An 18,573-nucleotide genomic window follows, 5' to 3' on the forward strand; every position below is an offset into this window, starting at 1 on the left:
AGCATTCTGGTATTACGGTATTCCGGTGTTCTGTTGCGTCGATAGTCAGAGATGATTTTGATATGTAGGTACAGCGGCATGGGTGAGAAAAGAGAAAACAATATCAAGGGGCTCTTATGATTTATTTTCTTTATACGGATGCGAATAAGAATACATTCAGCAGGCAGGAAAGGGAGCAGTGTGGATAGCATTCAAATAGCTGGTTGTGATGCCTTACACAATTGTACTGCCTCAGGCAAAGGACAGCTAAATGCTGCGATGCTCTTGGAGACTTAGAGGTCTCAACAGGTACAGAGAACCCTTCATCCGCTGCATCCCTTGGCCACTTCGATTGTACCCGGTACCCAGTGCATTCCGCTTCGTAGTACCTTGTCCTCCAAGCGAGAACCGCATCCAAGGAACAGCCCGCCAGCCAGCTCGGCAGGAGACCGAAATCATAACGAAATGCTGTATATCGCATAAAGCTACCTGCGCCCTTGGTCCGCGTTAATTGCACTTCTCCTTTCTGCTCCCACGCAGCTTAACTCTCGCCTTGCGTTGCAGCCATGACGGACTTAACACCCGTCCTCAATGAGCTGCTGAAGAGCCACGATGCTCGCCCGACCGCCAATCCATCTCTCTCCCTCCAGCATATCGATGCTTTCCTGACCGAGGCATACCGCATTGTGAGTTCGCATGCACCTGACCTGCCGCAAGGGATGCTGACGAGCTCTGTAGAACTCACATATCGCATCACTCAATACCTACCTGAGAGGCATACGGCAGGCCTACCTCTCGACCGCGCCCCCTCCCCGACGAACATATAGCGCCGCGAAAGGGCCACAGTCGACGCATCTGACAGATCGCCAGAAGGAGGAGATTGACGCCGAGACGAAGCAGTTACTACGAGAGTTGAATGCCAGTATCAGGAACCTGGCAGATGCGGAACAGCTACGGCAGAATACCGAGACCACCCTCACGCGAAAGAAATATGCACGGCTAGGCTTGGGAGCCCTTGGGTCATGGGCAGCGGGCGGTGTTGGGCATACAAAGTCACATGAGCAGGAGCTGGACGAAGCTAAAGCCAGCGCGATCAGTATGCACCGGGAGAGCGTGCTATGGTATCTACGACAGAAGCTACAAGAATGCGGGAGCTTCCAGGCCTCGATGATGGAGAAGCGGATCATGCGCGAGGTGGAAAAGAACAGGAGCGTCCTGGCGAAATCTCGAAGAGGGCCCGTGCCTGAGCTGAGCGGGTTGAGTGATGCCCCCGTGCCTCCAGCGACATACCCCGGGGCGGCGGCGGCACACATGGAGACGCCGCAGTACAACCCGGAGCAGGAGTTGACCCCGGAACAGATCCAGATGTTTGAGAAGGAGAACCAAGATATGCTGAAGCATTACGAGAGCACGCTGGACCAAGTCAGGTATGTGGAAGCCGCCTCTTGATGGAGGGAGAGTGATGGACGCTGACATTCGTAACTTGCAGGACCGCCGAGAAATCCCTGGTCGAGATCTCGGAGCTGCAGACGCAGCTCGTGAACAACCTGGCGACACAGTCGGCGCACATCGATCAGCTGGTGGCGGATTCGGTTACCACGGCCGAGAATGTCGGGGGCGGGAATAAGCAGTTGAAGAAGGCGGCCGAGCGGAAGAGCACGGCGAAATATGTGTTCTATGCGTCCTGTGGCCTGAGTCTGTTCTTAGTGGTGTGGGACCTGGCGATATGAGTGAAAGTGATTGGCATGTGGATTGCATGTGAAAGCGAAGATGGGGATGAAAATGGAAATGGAGATGAAAACGAAAACGAAAACGAAAGAAAAAAGTAAAGAAAAAGTCAAATCATGAATGTGACTGTCAATCAAGAGCCAAGAGCTGCCCTGCATCGTGAGTGAGACACATGAAGCTGTCCCTGGTCGACATATCGTGATGATCGTATGAGAAGAGCCTCGGCCCATCTTACGCCCGACAGTGACTGACCATACAGAAGCCGCGCATTACCTAGGCACCGTCAGGTCTGTATCGAAGGGATTGTGAGTTCATATGAAGAATAATATATCTTTCCTTTTTATTTCGCAATCATCAGTGTCAATCAACCATCAGAGCAGTGCGAACAGAACGGGCAGAAAGCAGAAAGCAAAAGACTTCCCCTTGAGTGATTATCCATCATCCATCCATTGCCCGCATCTCGTGCTCCCCCCGGATTTTCCATTTTTATCGCCCAAGCGAAGCCCCCCGCGTGATAAATCCCTCCTAATCGGAAGATGCCTCCTCAGTCCTCTCCATCTTCTCAATCCCCTCAATCTTCTCTCTCCACGACGACATCAACATCTTCATCTTCTCCATCTCCTCTCCCCTTTTCTTCTCCTCCCAGTTCTCGTCTCCAGATCATCGCCGCACACATGTCGTCCTCACTCCCCGCCACCAGTTTTCCCCCAGATGTCGTCCCCCAAGCTCCAGAGGATCCCCTCTTTGGCTTGATGGCCGCGTACAGGGCCGACCCCTTCGACAAGAAGGTCGACCTGGGCATTGGCGCCTACAGAGATAACGACGCAAAGCCCTGGGTTCTCCCCGTTGTCAAGAAAGTAATCGTCGCTCTGACATCCCACCTCGCATCTCTGCTGCTGCTAACAGTCGTGCTTACATAGGCAGACGAGATCCTCCGTAACGACCCCGCCTTAAATCACGAATATCTGCCCATCTCGGGCCTCGAAAGCTTCACCTCTGCCGCTGCAAAACTCATCCTGGGCGCCGATTCCCCTGCACTGCTCGAGAAACGCGCACACTCAATACAGACCATCTCGGGCACAGGAGCGGTACATCTCGGAGCCCTCTTCCTCAAGCGCTTCTACCCCGGCCAGCCCAGCGTCTACTTCAGCAGCCCGACATGGGCCAACCACAACCAGATCTTCTCGAATATCGGCATCCCCATACAAACCTACCCCTACTTCTCAAAGGCCACCAAGGGCCTTGACTTTGATGGCATGAAGCAAGCCATCGCTGCCGCTCCCGACCGCAGCATCATCCTCCTCCACGCCTGCGCGCACAACCCCACGGGCGTCGACCCGACACAAGACCAGTGGCGCGAGCTGGCCGCGCTGCTGAAGCAGAAATCCCACTTCCCCTTCTTCGACTGTGCCTACCAAGGCTTCGCATCGGGCGACCTCGCCCGCGACGCCTGGGCCATCCGCTACTTCGTCTCCCAAGGCTTCGAGCTGTGCATCGCGCAATCCTTCGCCAAGAACTTCGGCCTGTACGGCGAGCGCGCCGGGGCCTTCCATTTCGTCACGGGTCCTAGCCCCGACGCCGCCAAGACCATCTCCCGCATCGGGTCACAACTGCAACAGCTGCAACGGTCCGAGATCTCCAACCCGCCGGCATACGGCGCGCGCATCGCGAGCCTGATCCTCAACGACGCCACGCTCTTCGCCGAGTGGGAAGCCAACCTCCGCGAGATGTCGGGGCGCATCATCTCGATGCGGCAAGCTCTCCGCGCGCGGCTCGAAGAGCTCGGCACCCCGGGCACCTGGAACCACATCACGGACCAGATCGGCATGTTCTCGTTCACGGGGCTGAGCGAGACGCAGGTGCGCGAGCTGCGCGACGTGGCCCACGTCTACATGACCAAGAACGGGCGCATCAGCATGGCCGGTCTGAATACGCATAATCTGGAATACTTTGCGCGCGCCGTCGATCGCGTCGTGAGAGGGTGGCAGAAGCTGTAGTAGCGCGGGGGTGGGACTCAGTTCGTGGGGTGCGGGGTTAAATTCCTGTACCAGGGGGTTCAGGGGGTTAGGGGGTTTGAGGGGTTGGGGGTTTGTGGGGAAGAAAGAAGAAAGAAATCCTTGATGCATCATGATTCATGATTCATACAATTATTTTTTTATTCATTATCTATCATAGCAACAGCAGCAGCAGTAGTAGTAGTTACTAGATGATTGATTGATTGATTGATTGGATCCCCTTCTAATATGGAATCGAAATGGAAATTGGGATTAGGATTAGGATTGGGAATTTAGCTAGCTGAAGATTATAGAATAAGAAGAACGAGAATAAGACTTGAATTTTTCATCTATCATGAAGTATGCGTGGTATACAAACTCTACATGTGTAAATGAGTCTTCCTCTAGATTTCATTCTTCGGATTATATAGATAGATACCTAGGCAAGGAAAAGAAAAGGGGTAAAATCCTCATCATAATTCCCATTTAAACCCCCCCTATCCCCTATCTCCTCCCCCTTCACCCTCTCACCCACCCACCCAAATACACCAAAAAAAGAGAAAATAAGTGAGGGACTGACTGACTGTATATACTTAATTACATATTCTTTATTCTTTACTTATGTTATCTTTTGATCTACCTAGCTAACTACTTTACTTAGTTACTATACCTAAAAGGAAAGGAAAACAAAAAGGAAAGCAAGACAAAAGAATCCCTGAACCAGCAATGCATGTATGCTCCTCCGATAGATAGCGCCTCATGAGATTAAAAGGAAAAACACCGACCCCGCCCTTGATTGTATTGTATTTGTAATTGTATTGATGATCCTTGGTCCATTATCGTGTTTGGCGCAAATTCTTTTGTTTCTTCTTCTCTTCTACTTTCCATTCCATTTTTTTCCTTTTAAAATACACACATTCTACATATTGGCTAGCTCCTGGTCGATCATCCGGTCGAGGAATGTGCGGCGCTCGCCCACCAGCTCCGTCTGCAATCTTTGTTCCACTAACGCGCGCACTTGCTTCTTCGTCACCGTGTCCAGATCAACCTCGCGGAGACAGCTCTGGATGGCCTCGACGATCATCATGTCGTCTGGTCCGCTGTTGCCGCGCTGGAAATCAAACTGGCTCACAGGACGGGAAGCTGCCCCGAATCCAATAGGCGTGCGTGCACCGCCCGTGTAGCCGATCTGGCTCTGCGATCGCGAGTGGAATGGATTTGGAGAGTTCGGCCCCAAGAGGTTCTCGCTGGATGGCGCCATGACCATGCTTGGACGGTGCGATTGTGGGTGGTCTTGGTACGGCGACGCAGAGCGATCTTGCTGTCCGGCACCGAGGGACATGAAGGATTGGTGACGGGTTCCTGGAGAGTCATTGTACTGGCCATACGGCGAGACACCGGATTGCCGTGGTCCGCCAAAGCCGGGGGAGTTGGGTGGCATGTAGGACCCCCGACCGGGGAAACCGGTGAGGATTGTGGAGGCAGGCTTCACAGACGAGTACATGGACTTCATGTCGTCCATCTCGTAGGTGTCGTCAAAGCTATCGTAGGCCTTCTCGATCGGGACGCCACGGCGGCCTGGGAGGTTGTTGGCTAGAGCGTAGTCGTCCCAGCGTTGGAGAGGGATGCTGCGAGGGTCGAAGCCTTCATCATCGACGGCGACGACTTGCTTGTTCCCCTTCTCGCCAATAACGATACGGGTGTTACCCCACGTGAAGTTGTCTTGATTCCAGAAGGAGTAGATAGGGAGGACGAACGAGTAGATGGGGAAGGCTATGAGATAGATGATCATCCATCCAACGTGCTGCCACTGCCGCTTGAGTATAAAGATAGCCGCCTGAAGACCATATACGGCGGCGATCATGATAATTGAGATCAAGGGGAATTGGCCTGAGTGGGTCGCAACCCGGTAGATGAGGTACCCAAGATATCCGCAAGTCGCCGGGAGGATGAGGGTTCCGAAAAGATCAATGAAGACGACAAATCTCATACTAAAACAGCAGAATCCGCACATCTCTTTCAACCAGACCAACTCGGCCAGGTTATGGATGGTGGAGTTGATCCATCTTCTTCTCTGGGACAGGAGAACGTTCCACTCCTCAGGTGCGGCAGTCTTTGCGTACGCATCAGGAATGAATTTGTAGGACATGTAGGGGAAGTGCTTGGTCATTAGCGTCGTGAGGTATCGATCTTCACCCAAGGACAGGAGGTTCTTCTTGTGCAGAGTATCGACAACACAATCGCTGTATTCATTGATCAGAGCGTCCGAGATGATCAAGGGTTTGCCTTTGTCAGCAGTGCGCAGACGATACATGGAGAAACTAGTTGCATGTCAGATTTGCCCGCCGCAGGGGGAGCCATGTTCAAACTTACCAACCAGGCAAACAGGTAACACTGCCGAAGAGCGACTCGAAAGCCTTTGCTAGATGATGGGAAATGAAGTATTCGTAAACCTGGATCATGGTCCACCAAGACCGCTCCTCGTTCTCCAGACTGGTTTCACCGCAGATACCAGCAATCTTGGCATTATTTGCACAAGCAGCCACGAGACGATTCAGAGAGTCCTCTCTGACGCTAGTATCGGCGTCGACCATGAGAAGGTATTCATAGAGTTCGGGGTCAACACCAATGATGTTGTTGATCTGGTGGAACATCTCCAGCTCGAGTGGCGACATGGGTGCTCGGTGGTGGACACGGTTAAGGAAGTTCAGGAGCAAGACCTGGGAGTCTCGTTTTCCACGATTTCCAGGCTTAGACTTCGACTGTTCGGATTCCTTGCCAACCTTTACTACCACAATGTATGGCACGACGTTTCCTTCGAATTCATAGAGACCAGAGTAGACTTTGCCATAGTTCAGCTGGTCGCTACTCTCTCCAACCGACTTGAAGGGCAACGCCGGAGGGTCAATCTTCGGGTCGACCCCAAGAATATCCAGAACGATCTTTGGGGTGGGCCGGTCATTGCCACCTCCGACGATCATGCCGTCGCAAATAACGCAGATCAGCTTCCTCTTGTTGTCGTATTGGAGAGCCGTCAAGGAATCCAGTGCTTTCCGTAGTGAATCTTCGCCCTCGGTATAGGCAGGGACTTGACAGATGACGAACTTGTCCTGGGGGGCTGGACGGCGCTTGGAGCCGAATTGCAGAGCCGCGACGAACTTGGTCCCGATGACGGCACACAGGAGAATTGTGAAGGCGAGCAGGATGTAATTGTTGACCTGGCACCTGGCAGAGTCTCGGAAGTCGGGAATACCAATGTAGAAAGCATTGTTGAAACAGTTCAATGTATTGTCAAGAACAACCTGCTGGCTTCCATTGGCGGCCAAGTAATTCGAGTTCCACGTATCCGTGATATCAAGGCCGGGGTTGTTCTGGATCATTGTCTGGACCGAACTGTCGATAAAATTGTACCTGGCTAGGTTTCCCTCGGTCTTCAATGTGTAGAAGTAGTCGGTGAGGTCGTAGATCTTGCCATTCAGGATGAACCAAGGATGATTATTGTTCTGGCCGTCGGCCTTGACGGTGCCCGCCTTGGTCACAAGCTCTCCATGATAGTACTCTTTGATCCGGGGGAGGAAGTCTTGGGCGTACCAGTTGATGTTGTGTAGCTTACTGTTCTTGTACGGTTGCAGAGGCCCTGAAGTATGGACCCCCTCGGGGTAGAGGACAGATGTATTGGCAAGAAGAGTCAAAGTATCATCGGTAACCAGGCCAGGACAGGATACAGTAAGAGGCGGGACAAAGTACTCGTCGAGATTCATCCCAGCGAAAGGCTGCATGTTTTCCTTCGTCGTCTGGATGACCGTGTCGCTGTGTTGCAACTTCCAGAACTTTGAAATGTCGTAAACCTTTCCGCGGATGCTGACCCAGAAATCGGCATCTCCCTGATGAGTGGCCACCTGGTTTTGATCCCAGGCCTTGTCAGAATTTGGGCATAATAACCTACCGAATTCGACGATCCAGAAGATAACGATAGCGTTGATCAGAGCGATGATGAAAACTAGAACGATCTTCTCTCTCCACGCCATTCGAACGTCTGGACGCTTCATGCGGCCAACATAGCGGAGAACGAACGAAGGGATCCACCAAGTCAATGCCCACACGACCGCCACCCAGATACGACGACTAGGAGTAACTTTCTCCGTGGTGATCGTCTTCGGCTCGGCCATCTCAGGATCCATGCTGGCGATGATCTCATCCATCTCACTGTAATATCCGCGGCCCTTCATATCGTCGCCTTTGAAACCAAGGCCGTAATCCCCATTACTGATAATTCTGGACGGAGCGGTTGACCGAGCACCCAGCGCACTACGGCCCATGGTGCTCTGGCGCGGAAGGAGATTATCTCTGCTTCCCTGAGGTGTCAAATCGTTCGGGGGGACGAAGAAGCCACTTGCATTCGGAGCCGGCGCAGCGGCAGGATAGCCCGACGTCTCCATGTTGTTTTCGCCTCCAATCATGCTTCCCAGACCGACAAATGCATCGTTTGAGGGCTTCAGATCAAGCATCCTCTCCGCCTCCCACCACGCATTCTCACGCATCCATATGCGTTCCGTACCAACGACCACCTCACCATTGCTCCAACCCCGTTCCATGAGCCAACTCTCGATGCCGTCTCTGCCATCTTTACAGCCGAGCGGGGCGTAGCGCTGGCAGAACTCATCGTGGTCGAAGTCGGCGGTGAAGTCTAGGTGCTTGTTGCGGCGATTCGCCCATTCAGGCAATCGCCATGCGCGGAGTTGCCGCGAGACTGTGCCTGCGGACCATGCCGAGGTCGTCGACGGGAGCGCAGCTAGGCTAGCAGGCGAGTCATCCGTGGGGTGAATTGATAAATGGTACCATACACGGCTGCTCCCGAGAACATGTGGCAGGTCGATGCGTCCCTCACGTCCCAAGTTCACCCCTTGCCCCTCGACAGGGAAGAGGATCTGCTTCAAGAAACCCTCGTCCTCCCCTTCTCGTCCGACCTTCTCCAAGACAGCCTCACGCCGTTCGCGCTCGTGCTCACGGTCCCGTCCGGAAGGGCCAGTCATGATACCAAGATCAGGGGCCACTTCGGCCACGGCATTTTGCATCTCGCGCAGGACGGAAGAGCCAGCGGCGACAACGTCAACGCCATCTTCCTTCATCTCCGAGTTGATGCCCTGGGTATCATCAAAGACACCACGCATGGCTGCCGCCTTGCCCAGTGTCGGATCGGGGATTTCTAGAACCGTTATGCAGACGGTATCCGCATCATCTTCCTCGGTGTTTGGAGTCCTTGCACCAGGTCCGCCTTCGCTCGAGGAGTCGCCGTCTCTGATTTTGAGCATCTCACTAGCAATTGCTTCATTAGCCTTGAGGATAACCCAGTCTACTAGTGCCTCGTAGAGTCCGCCGATCAGGGTCTCCCGCTCGGATGTCGAGCACTGGCTCGCTAGGACCTCGGGCTCGAGTCCTAGTAGCCCACCCACATCCTCGCAGACTTCCTCGAGAGCATCCTGGTCCATGATAAAGCTTAGCGTGTCACCCAGCTTCAACAATCCAGCCAACACGGATATTAAATTACGGTGGGCCGCTCCCTTGATCCCAATTGCCTTCAGGGAGGCACGGAAGTCATCGGCATTCGCAGCATCATCTCCAGTTGGGAGATACGATGGTGGATCATACGTGCCTGATTTTGAAAGGAGGGAATAGTTGGAGGCATGTTTCAGCCCCAAGAACTCTCGTTCGGCGGGGGTCGAAGCGGACGTAAGGAGGTAGTAGAAGACGTCGAAAGCTCGGTAGCCTGCCTCTGCTGGGATGTTCAGCAGTCCCCGGGAGGTGTCAATGCCGCCCTGGGACAAGGCCAATGATGCAGCGGACAGATTTCCGGCGAGTGTAAGGGTGAGGGTCACACCAAGAGCGGACTGTCGAGGAGTGGAATGGTTTTGGGGAGAAACGGTGTGGATGAAGGGTCGAAGCGCTGAGAGAGCGGTATATAGTGATTCTGGAATAGAGAGGGGAAGCGTCTGAAGGAAAGGGGCCAGAACTGAAGGTGTCGAGGGGTGCAGAGAGCTAAGGAGACGGTTAGATATGTAATGAAGACCAAGATGGGGAATGCTCATCATACCCTAAGACGATACAGCCATCCTCCGCACGGCGCCTCGCATGCTCCCAGGCTCGGACAGCCAATGCGGCGTCCACCGTCCCTCCAGTCCTGCCCTCATGATCTGGTTGTGAGGCCGTCAGCCAGGTGTTGACCACCAAGCTGGTGCTGGCATCCAGCTGGTAAGGTTGACCGGAGGTGTAGATGGTGTGGACGGCATTCAGAAGGGTGGTGGTTGAGACCTGCGTTGACTGCTGGATGGCCGAATTCACGATCCTCGGGGCCCCATGAGAGGAGGCCAGCGAGTACATGGACATTCGATTGTTGGCCGCCATGGTGTGGGAGACGAGGCGTCCTTCCCTCCCTCCGGGCTTCTGCGGCCTTTTGTTGATCTGCCTGGTGCCCCCGGATCACGCAGTATCGAACGTTGCTGTGCTCTGGGGATGGACGATGTCGGGTGTATGGAAGGGTTGGGTTGAGGGCCAGCGAAAGAAGTCGTGAGTCGAGTGTCGGGGAGAAGTGAGGCAAGGTGTGGCTATCGTTAGGGGCTCCGGGGAAGCAATCAACAGATGTTTCGGTTCGGCAGCGAGGGTGCAAAACGAAAGGCAGGGGGAAAACTACGAGAGAGCACCAAAACGAAAGCGGTGCAAGAGAAGAGGAACGAAAGACTCGTTGGATATGCCCGAGAGGCAAGAGATGGGAGAGAAGTGTGTTCAGCGAGAGACGGAGGAGCAGAGGTTGTGGAGGTGGAGTGGAGGTGGAGGTTTGTGGTGGAATGTTCCTCTCTCTCTGTCTCTCTCGACGGGGAATTCCTCACGACGTGAGGATACGGGATACGAAGGACAGGCGAATCGACGAATCGACGATCGCCGGCCACACGGGCTGGCCCCTGGATGCCGGGCTAAGCTGCATCTGAACCACCCGCCGTGGCCGCTTTTACGAGGAGGGAGTCACGCTTACGATGACCTACGAGCGCTACCACAGAACCAGACGAGGCTCAACTGGGCGAACCACAAGAGCGGCGCCCCGTCTTCGCCAGCAGAACCAGCCCAGAGGGACGGGTGCGCTATTTATAGAGTATGTCATCGGCTCCACCAGCCGCACCAGCCCGGCTCCGTCAACAATGCAGGGATGTCGCAGGGGGAGGGATTCCGATGGGGGAAAAAAGGGAATCAAAAAGAAAAGGGACGGGGAGAAAAAAAAAGAATAAAAAAGAAAGGGACTGGAAAAAAAGGGACTGGAAGAAAAAGCAAAGTTATATCTTTGCGGGGCAGAGGGTGCTGCAAACACACAGATCCCATCCTCGTCTCGCGGGCTCTGTTGGGTAAACACAGCAACACGTCCTCGCGATCTGCTCTGGCTAGTAAGTACCGTGCAGCGGACACAGACTATTGGAGAGAGATGCGCTATGCAGGGCCGCCGCCAGAGACAGGTGTTTTGGCCATGATGCCCTCGCTGTGGCTGGAGAACAATGTCAATGTGCATGTCAATGTGCATGTCCATATCCATGGCCCATCCATCCGCGGACAAGAATAGAAGCGCGCCCCTTCGTATCGAAAGGAGAAAAAACCGGTGGCGATACATGTGCATCATAGCGATGGACTCCCGTCGAAGAATTGCTGGGGGCGGCGCGTGTGTCTGGCCGCTTCTGACGTGCTCTAGCCTCGCTGTGCCTGACACGTCAGGAATCCAGCGGCGCTTTAAGCCCAGCCTCCCCCTGGCCCGTACCTGTCTGCTTGTACTGTTCCTATGTCCCCTTATGTCAGAAGTAGGAAGAGTTGCAAAAAGTAGTCGAGGAGTAGTGTTTTGATATATATTAATTAGGAATATATTATATTATATTAATTCATTACTGGATTAATAATGACCTGCCCACGAGTGACGGAGCATTCTTTTGGACATGACCGTGTAGTGTAAGGTAGTCTGTGTGGTATGTGCTTAGGACAAACAAGGGGGCTTGTTACGAACTTACGAGTTACGGCGCCCGAAAAGTTCCCACCGTCCCGACGTCCCCAACTTTCCACCCCGACAACACTTCCATCCTGTACTGACTGTATATTCCGTAGCAAGTAATACGGCTTCAGCTTCTCTCTCTCTCCCTCTCTCCCTCTCTCTCGTTCTCCTCCTCCTTGCCGTTCGTTCCTCGTCACTCGCTTTCGCCTTGGGAGGCTATTCCAGCCTATTCCCCATCCCTTCGTTCGACCCCATCATCCCTTTCGCCCAAGCATTCTAGCACAGGCACTGGGACGCAGGGACTTCTTGAATAAAAACCACCCCGAACGACAGAGACGAGCATTCGATACCCGTCATCTCCAGAGGATAACTCGCACCATCCCTCCGGGGTTTCGACCCCAATCCCTCGTACACCATGGCCTTGAACGTCAACGGCGGTTCGGGGGCCCATTCGCAGCCCTCGTTGCCCGCCCTTCCAGCACATCTGCAATCAGATACACATCTCACGGCTCACCTCGCAAGCCGATTCCATGTCTCCCTGCCGACCGCACAGCTGTCTTCCCACGCATTGATCTCTCTGAATACATATTCCTCCTCCACCAAGGGCCCCGATGGAACCAAGGAGGGGAGTGCCATGGGCGGAGCCGAAGACCTGGCAGACAAGGCCTTCACAAGACTTGGAGCACGCTCTGAGAATCAAGCCATTGTATTTCTGTACGTTTATCGCTTGGCGAGAATTTGGAACCTCTTCTGATCGTTACTAACTTCCCCAGCGGCGAGTCGGGTTCTGGAAAGACAACGGTCCGTTCACATTTGCTCTCCGCTCTTCTCGCCAGGTCTTCGACCCCACTATCTACGAAGCTATCCCTTGCTGCCTACGTTTTCGATACCTTGACCACAACCAAGACCGCCACAACGCCAACAGCTTCCAAAGCTGGTCTGTTCTACGAACTTCAGTATGATACATCTTCGACTGTGAATCCAACCCTGATCGGTGGGAAGTTGCTCGATCACCGGTTGGAGCGGAGTAGAGTGGCAGCGGTACCAACCGGAGAACGGAGTTTCCACGTCCTGTATTATCTACTGGCTGGCACGAGTCCCGCAGAGAAGGCGCATCTTGGATTCGACTCACCTGGAGCGGTGCCAGCAGCCGTGGGGGGCCATGCCCACAGACACTCCACAGGAGGAGCGCAGAAGAGATGGCGATACCTGGGCCATCCAACGCAGCTCAAGGTTGGCATCAATGATGCCGAGGGGTTCCAGTTGTTCAAGACCGCCTTGAGAAAGCTGGAATTTCCTCGGAGTGAGATTGCCGAGATCTGTCAGGTCCTGGCCAGCATCCTTCATATTGGCCAGCTTGAGTTTGAGACGAGTGAGGATACGACTCCGACCGCAGATGACAGTGGTGGCTTCTCGCATGAAGGGGGCCAGAGCGTCACAGTGGTCAAGAATAAGGATGTCCTTGCCATAGTGGCCGCCTTCCTCGGAGTCTCCGCGCAGGACCTGCAAACCACTCTTGGTTACAAGACCAAGATGCTTCACCGGGAGCGAGTAACGGTCATGCTGGACCCCAAGGGGGCAAGGAGTAATGCAGATGAACTCGCGAGGACCCTCTACTCTTTGCTCGTAGCATACGTGATCGAGAACATCAACCAAAGAGTTTGTGCCGCCGAGGAGTCGGTCGCCAATACGATATCCATCGTTGATTTCCCAGGGTTTGCTCAGCAACCTTCTACTTATTCCACACTGGACCAGCTCCTTAGCAATGCCGCCACCGAGGCCCTGTACAACTTCACTCTCCAGAACTTTTTTGAAAGAAAGGCCGAGATGCTCGAGTCGGAGGAAGTGAGTGTGGCGGCGACCAGCTACTTTGATAATTCCGACGCTGTCAAGGGACTCCTCAAGCATGGAAACGGCCTTTTGAGTATCATCGATGACCAAACGAAACGGAACAGGACGGACATGCAGTTGCTGGAGAGTCTCCGGAAGCGGTTTGAGGGCAAGAACCCAGCAATTGCCGTCGGGAGCGCCACTGCCAAGCTCCCGGGAAGCAATTTCGCAACCGTCAATACCGCAGCAACATTCACGGTTAAACACTTCGCAGGAGAGGTGGACTATCCAGTGTCGGGCCTGGTGGAGGAGAACGGGGAAGTCATCTCTGCGGACTTGATGAACCTGATCTCGTCCACGAAGAGTGACTTTGTCAGCCAACTCTTCGGACAAGAAGCCTTGCAGACTGTTGTGCATCCACAGGAGAAGAAGACCATCGTGCAGGCTCAAGTGAGCTCGAAGCCTCTACGACAGCCAAGTGTCATGCGACGGAAGGGCGAAAGACCCGCGAGATTGGAGGCTCACGACATGAAGCAGCCTACCGAATCTATCGACGACCTCTCCGACGTGGGATCCACAAAGGGCCGGAGAGTTCGTAACATTGACCAAGGCGCAGCAGCTCAGTTCCTGTCGTCTCTGGACAACGTCACAAAGGCTCTTACCGCGCCGAATACAAACCCCTACTTTGTCTTCTGTCTCAAGCCCAACGATCGACGCATTGCCAACCAGTTTGACAGCAAGTGCGTGCGGACACAGATCCAGACGTTCGGCATCGCAGAAATCAGCCAGCGCCTCCGAAATGCTGACTTCAGTCTCTTCCTGCCGTTTGGAGAATTCCTTGGCCTTGCAGATGCCGAGACAATCTTGGTTGGTAGCGAACGTGAGAAAGCCGAGATGGTTGTTGAGGAGAAGAAATGGCCCGCGAACGAAGCCCGGATCGGCGCTACCGGTGTCTTCTTGAGTGAGCGATGCTGGGCTGAGGTCGCCCGACTCAGCGAGCGTGGGTTCACCCAAGGCCGCTACCCTGTGCCCTCTGACGATGGAGGAGAACACATGCTCTCCCCGCACGACGTACACGGCGCTTATGGAGCGTCGAAGGAACGCCTCCTGCCCTCTCCATCCTACGGTTATGGAGACAAGAAGGCGGGCTATTTTGGTAGCCACGATGTCGATTCACGATCTGATGCCGGGGCATCTGCGCTTGGGCAAGGCGACATGTTCCGGAATCTCGATACGAAAGAGCAATTGGCCGAGAAGGGCAATGAGAAAACGATGGTGGAGGTTGAAGAGGTTACAACCAGCAGCAGCCGGAAGAGGTGGCTCTTTGCAGTCTGGGCCATGACCTGGATGATACCGGATTTCATGATCCGGTGGGTTGGCCGGATGCCCCGCAAAGATGTCCGCTTGGCATGGAGGGAGAAGTTTGCCATCAACATGATGATTTGGTGGAGCTGTCTCGCCGTCGCGTTCTTCATCGTCGGCTTCCCTATCGTCATTTGCCCCAAGCAACATGTCTACAGTGCCGCAGAGCTGACGTCCTATGACGGCAAAGGTTCTCCTGCCTATGTTGCCATTCGTGGACTGGTTTTTGATCTATCGGAATTCGCGCCAAATCACTACCCGTACATCATTCCTGAGAAGTCCCTCCTCAAGTACGCTGGCCTTGATGCGACGGGTCTCTTCCCGGTCCAGGTGTCTGCTCTCTGCCAGGGGGTCAATGGGAGCATCGACCCCCTTGTTCAACTCGATTATTCACCCACGAATGTGACCGGCTCGGCTTCCGTGATCAGTAGCACGGATCCCAACATGAAATACCACGACTTCAGGGCATTCACCAACGACAGCCGCCCTGACTGGTTTTTTGAGCAGATGATGATGCTCAAAGCTAGCTACAAGAAGGGAAACATCGGCTACACGCCTCAGTATGTCCACACCCTGGCTAATAAGCAGAACTCGATTGCTATCATGAACAGTCGGGTCTATGACCTAACGAAGTATGTCCAGGGAGGACGCCGAGTGGTGCCCCCGGCTGGTCAGACAGCTCCTACTGATATTAATACCAATTTCATGGATCCATTGGTTATAGACCTGTTCCAACAGAAGGCGGGTTCTGATGTGACCAAATACTGGAACGCTCTGGACATCGATAGCGGGATGCGCAGTCGTATGCAACTCTGCCTCGACAATCTGTTCTATGTCGGGGATGTTGATACGAGAAATTCTACCAGGTGCCAGTTTGCACGGTATATGGTCCTGGCCGTTTCCATCCTCCTTTGCAGTGTCATCGGGTTCAAGTTCTTCGCCGCTCTCCAATTTGGGAGCAAGAACATCCCGGAAAACCTCGACAAGTTCATCATTTGTCAAGTGCCCGTGTACACAGAAGACGAGGACTCCGTCCGTCGTGCTATCGACTCGGCCGCCAGGATGAAGTACGATGACAAACGTAAACTCCTCGTGATCGTCTGTGACGGTATGATCATCGGTCAGGGCAATGATAAACCAACCCCACGCATTGTGCTGGACGTCCTGGGGGTTTCCGAGACCGTGGACCCCGAGCCCCTGAGCTTCGAATCGTTGGGCGAAGGCATGAAGCAGCACAACATGGGCAAGGTCTACTCCGGTCTCTATGAGGTTCAAGGTCACATCGTACCATTCATGGTCATCGTCAAGGTTGGCAAACCCTCCGAGGTCTCCAGACCAGGGAACAGAGGAAAGCGTGATTCTCAAATGATCATGATGCGATTCTTGAACCGGGTTCACTACAACGCTCCTATGAGTCCACTCGAACTCGAGATGTACCACCAGATTCGGAATATCATCGGGGTCAATCCCACCTTCTACGAGTTCATGTTACAGATCGATGCGGATACGGTAGTTGCTCCCGATTCAGCGTCTCGCATGGTCTCGGCCTTCCTGGACGACACGAGACTCATCGGAGTTTGTGGTGAGACGGCTCTTTCGAATGCCAAATCATCCTTCGTCACGATGATTCAAGTCTACGAATACTACATCTCTCACAACCTCTCCAAGGCGTTCGAGAGTTTGTTTGGCAGTGTCACCTGTTTGCCAGGTTGTTTCACCATGTATCGCATCCGAGCAGCGGATTCCGGGAAGCCGCTCTTCGTGAGCCGTGAGGTTATCGAGGCCTATGCGACCATCCGCGTGGACACGCTTCATACGAAGAACCTGCTTCACCTGGGAGAGGATCGTTACCTGACGACACTCCTCATAAAGCATCACGCCAAGTACAAGACCAAGTATATCTTCAACGCTCACGCTTGGACCATTGCTCCTGATTCCTGGAAGGTCTTCCTTTCGCAACGTCGTCGCTGGATCAACTCTACGGTGCATAACCTGATTGAGCTGATGCCATTGACAGAGCTCTGCGGTTTCTGCTGCTTCAGTATGCGCTTCATCGTCTTCATCGACCTGCTCTCCACCCTCGTCCAGCCTGTTACTGTCGCCTACATCGTCTACCTGATCGTCGTTCTCGCTCTGCATGCCACTGTCATTCCCATCACGGCATTCATCCTGCTCGGTGCGATCTACGGTCTGCAGGCTATCATTTTCATCCTTCGTCGGAAGTGGGAGATGGTTGGCTGGATGTTCCTCTATATCCTTGCCATTCCGGTCTTCTCCTTTGGGCTACCTCTGTACAGTTTCTGGCACATGGATGATTTCAGTTGGGGTAACACACGTGTTGTCACGGGAGAGAAGGGACGGAAGATTGTTATTACCGACGAGGGCAAATTCGACCCTGAATCCATCCCTCACAAGAAGTGGGAAGAATACCAAGCCGAGCTTTGGGAGGCTCAAACGATGCAAGATGACCGATCTGAGATGTCGGGCATCTCATACGGGACTAAATCCTACCACCATGCGTCCGAGTACAACTACCCTCCTTCCCGTCCGCTATCCCAGATGGCTGGCAACTACCCTTACGAGTCGAAGAACCCGTACCTCTACAACTCGCGCATGTCCCTGGCGCCATCAGAGATGCTTGGCAACCGCCAGAGCCAGTTCGGAGGGAGCCAATTCTTCGGGCAGCAGGAGGTCGAGATGGCCAACCTGTCGGGTGTCCCTAGTGATGATGCGATCCTAGCGGAGATCCGGGACATCCTGAAGACGGCGGATCTGATGACGGTGACGAAGAAGAGCATCAAGACGGAATTAGAGCGGAGATTCGGCGTGCAGCTAGATGTTCGCCGTGCCTACATCAACTCTGGTAAGTCTTTTGTTTCTCTCCATCTCTCTGAACATCTTCACTAACGCAACAACACAGCAACCGAAGCACTGCTCTCTGGGCAACTGTAGTTAAACGGCTTGCTTGCTTGCTTTGTTTGTATTGGAGTCCCGAGGTAGAAATCAAAATTAGTTAGCATCATCAGTCTGGATTTCGGTGTAGCGATATCGATATAGTCGTGGGCAAGGTCATTCATTCTGTTGGCGTCGGTGGGTCGGGGATGGTTATATATAAATATGTGAATTAGGTACTAGCTAAGATTGACTGACTTGTATGAAAACGTAATAAATAAATAAATATCTGACTGAGATTGATTGTTCTGCTGTTGTGTTGAGTGATCTGAACTGAGCTGTGTTGAGTGATGTGGTGACGTTTTGAAAGGGGAAGGGTAATCGGGATGAGGTGAGATGAGGTGAGGCTGGGTGGGTGTTGTTGTTGGTGGTGTTGGCTTTGGGTAAGGTAGGCGGTTGTTGGTTGGATCCTTGATTTGATTTGATCTCTCTCTCTTTTGACTCTATCATGCATGCCCTTATCTCAAAATCTCAAAATCCCAAAATCCAAACCTACCTCCCTCCTCCTTACAAGAGAAAGACAGAAAGAAGATGATGATTAGAAACGAAGAGGGAGAAGGCGGAGAAGGGGGAGAAGGAGATAGAGATAGAGATCGAGAAAGATCTATAGAGTACCTAGGGAAGGGAAGGGAAGAAACAACAAATCCAAACCAATTCCCCCTATCCCCTATCCCTAATCCTCCCTCCCCTAAAACAACAACAACAACA

The 18,573-nt window shown here is 53.5% G+C and overlaps 5 protein-coding genes across 5 annotated transcripts; 4 read left to right on the forward strand and 1 right to left on the reverse strand.

Annotated features, from left to right (window-relative positions):
- Positions 1-293: 293 nt before the first annotated feature.
- On the forward strand, positions 294-1,849 carry M430DRAFT_44936 (hypothetical protein). The gene is made up of 3 exons (XM_024867729.1): positions 294-665; positions 718-1,406; positions 1,469-1,849. The coding sequence occupies exons 1-3, from the start codon at positions 546-548 to the stop codon at positions 1,707-1,709; spliced, it is 1,050 nt and encodes a 349-aa protein (XP_024717981.1). The 5' UTR covers positions 294-545; the 3' UTR covers positions 1,710-1,849.
- A 116-nt stretch (positions 1,850-1,965) lies between these two features.
- M430DRAFT_179300 (hypothetical protein) lies at positions 1,966-4,058 on the forward strand. Its single transcript, XM_024863767.1, has 2 exons — positions 1,966-2,564; positions 2,637-4,058. The coding sequence occupies exons 1-2, from the start codon at positions 2,244-2,246 to the stop codon at positions 3,702-3,704; spliced, it is 1,389 nt and encodes a 462-aa protein (XP_024717982.1). The 5' UTR covers positions 1,966-2,243; the 3' UTR covers positions 3,705-4,058.
- Positions 4,059-4,620: 562 nt separating this feature from the next.
- M430DRAFT_44938 (glycosyltransferase family 2 protein) lies at positions 4,621-10,522 on the reverse strand (the record flags this gene model as incomplete). Its single annotated transcript, XM_024867730.1, has 3 exons — positions 9,793-10,522; positions 6,075-9,737; positions 4,621-6,022 (listed from the first exon to the last, which is right to left on the reverse strand). The coding sequence occupies exons 1-3, from the start codon at positions 10,101-10,103 to the stop codon at positions 4,621-4,623; spliced, it is 5,376 nt and encodes a 1,791-aa protein (XP_024717983.1). The 5' UTR covers positions 10,104-10,522.
- Positions 10,217-11,366, forward strand: M430DRAFT_270784 (hypothetical protein). The gene has a single exon (XM_024865517.1). It carries the CDS (start codon positions 10,447-10,449, stop codon positions 11,302-11,304), a length of 858 nt encoding a protein of 285 aa, XP_024717984.1. The 5' UTR covers positions 10,217-10,446; the 3' UTR covers positions 11,305-11,366.
- A 431-nt stretch (positions 11,367-11,797) lies between these two features.
- M430DRAFT_61197 (glycosyltransferase family 2 protein) lies at positions 11,798-17,898 on the forward strand. The gene is made up of 3 exons (XM_024868909.1): positions 11,798-12,435; positions 12,495-17,776; positions 17,834-17,898. The coding sequence occupies exons 1-3, from the start codon at positions 12,137-12,139 to the stop codon at positions 17,863-17,865; spliced, it is 5,613 nt and encodes a 1,870-aa protein (XP_024717985.1). The 5' UTR covers positions 11,798-12,136; the 3' UTR covers positions 17,866-17,898.
- The last annotated feature ends 675 nt before the right edge of the window (positions 17,899-18,573 follow it).

The sequence above is a fragment of the Amorphotheca resinae genome, assembly GCF_003019875.1.
Source record: "Amorphotheca resinae ATCC 22711 unplaced genomic scaffold M430scaffold_11, whole genome shotgun sequence".
In the NCBI taxonomy this organism is placed as follows: Eukaryota; Fungi; Ascomycota; class Leotiomycetes; order Helotiales; family Amorphothecaceae; genus Amorphotheca; species Amorphotheca resinae.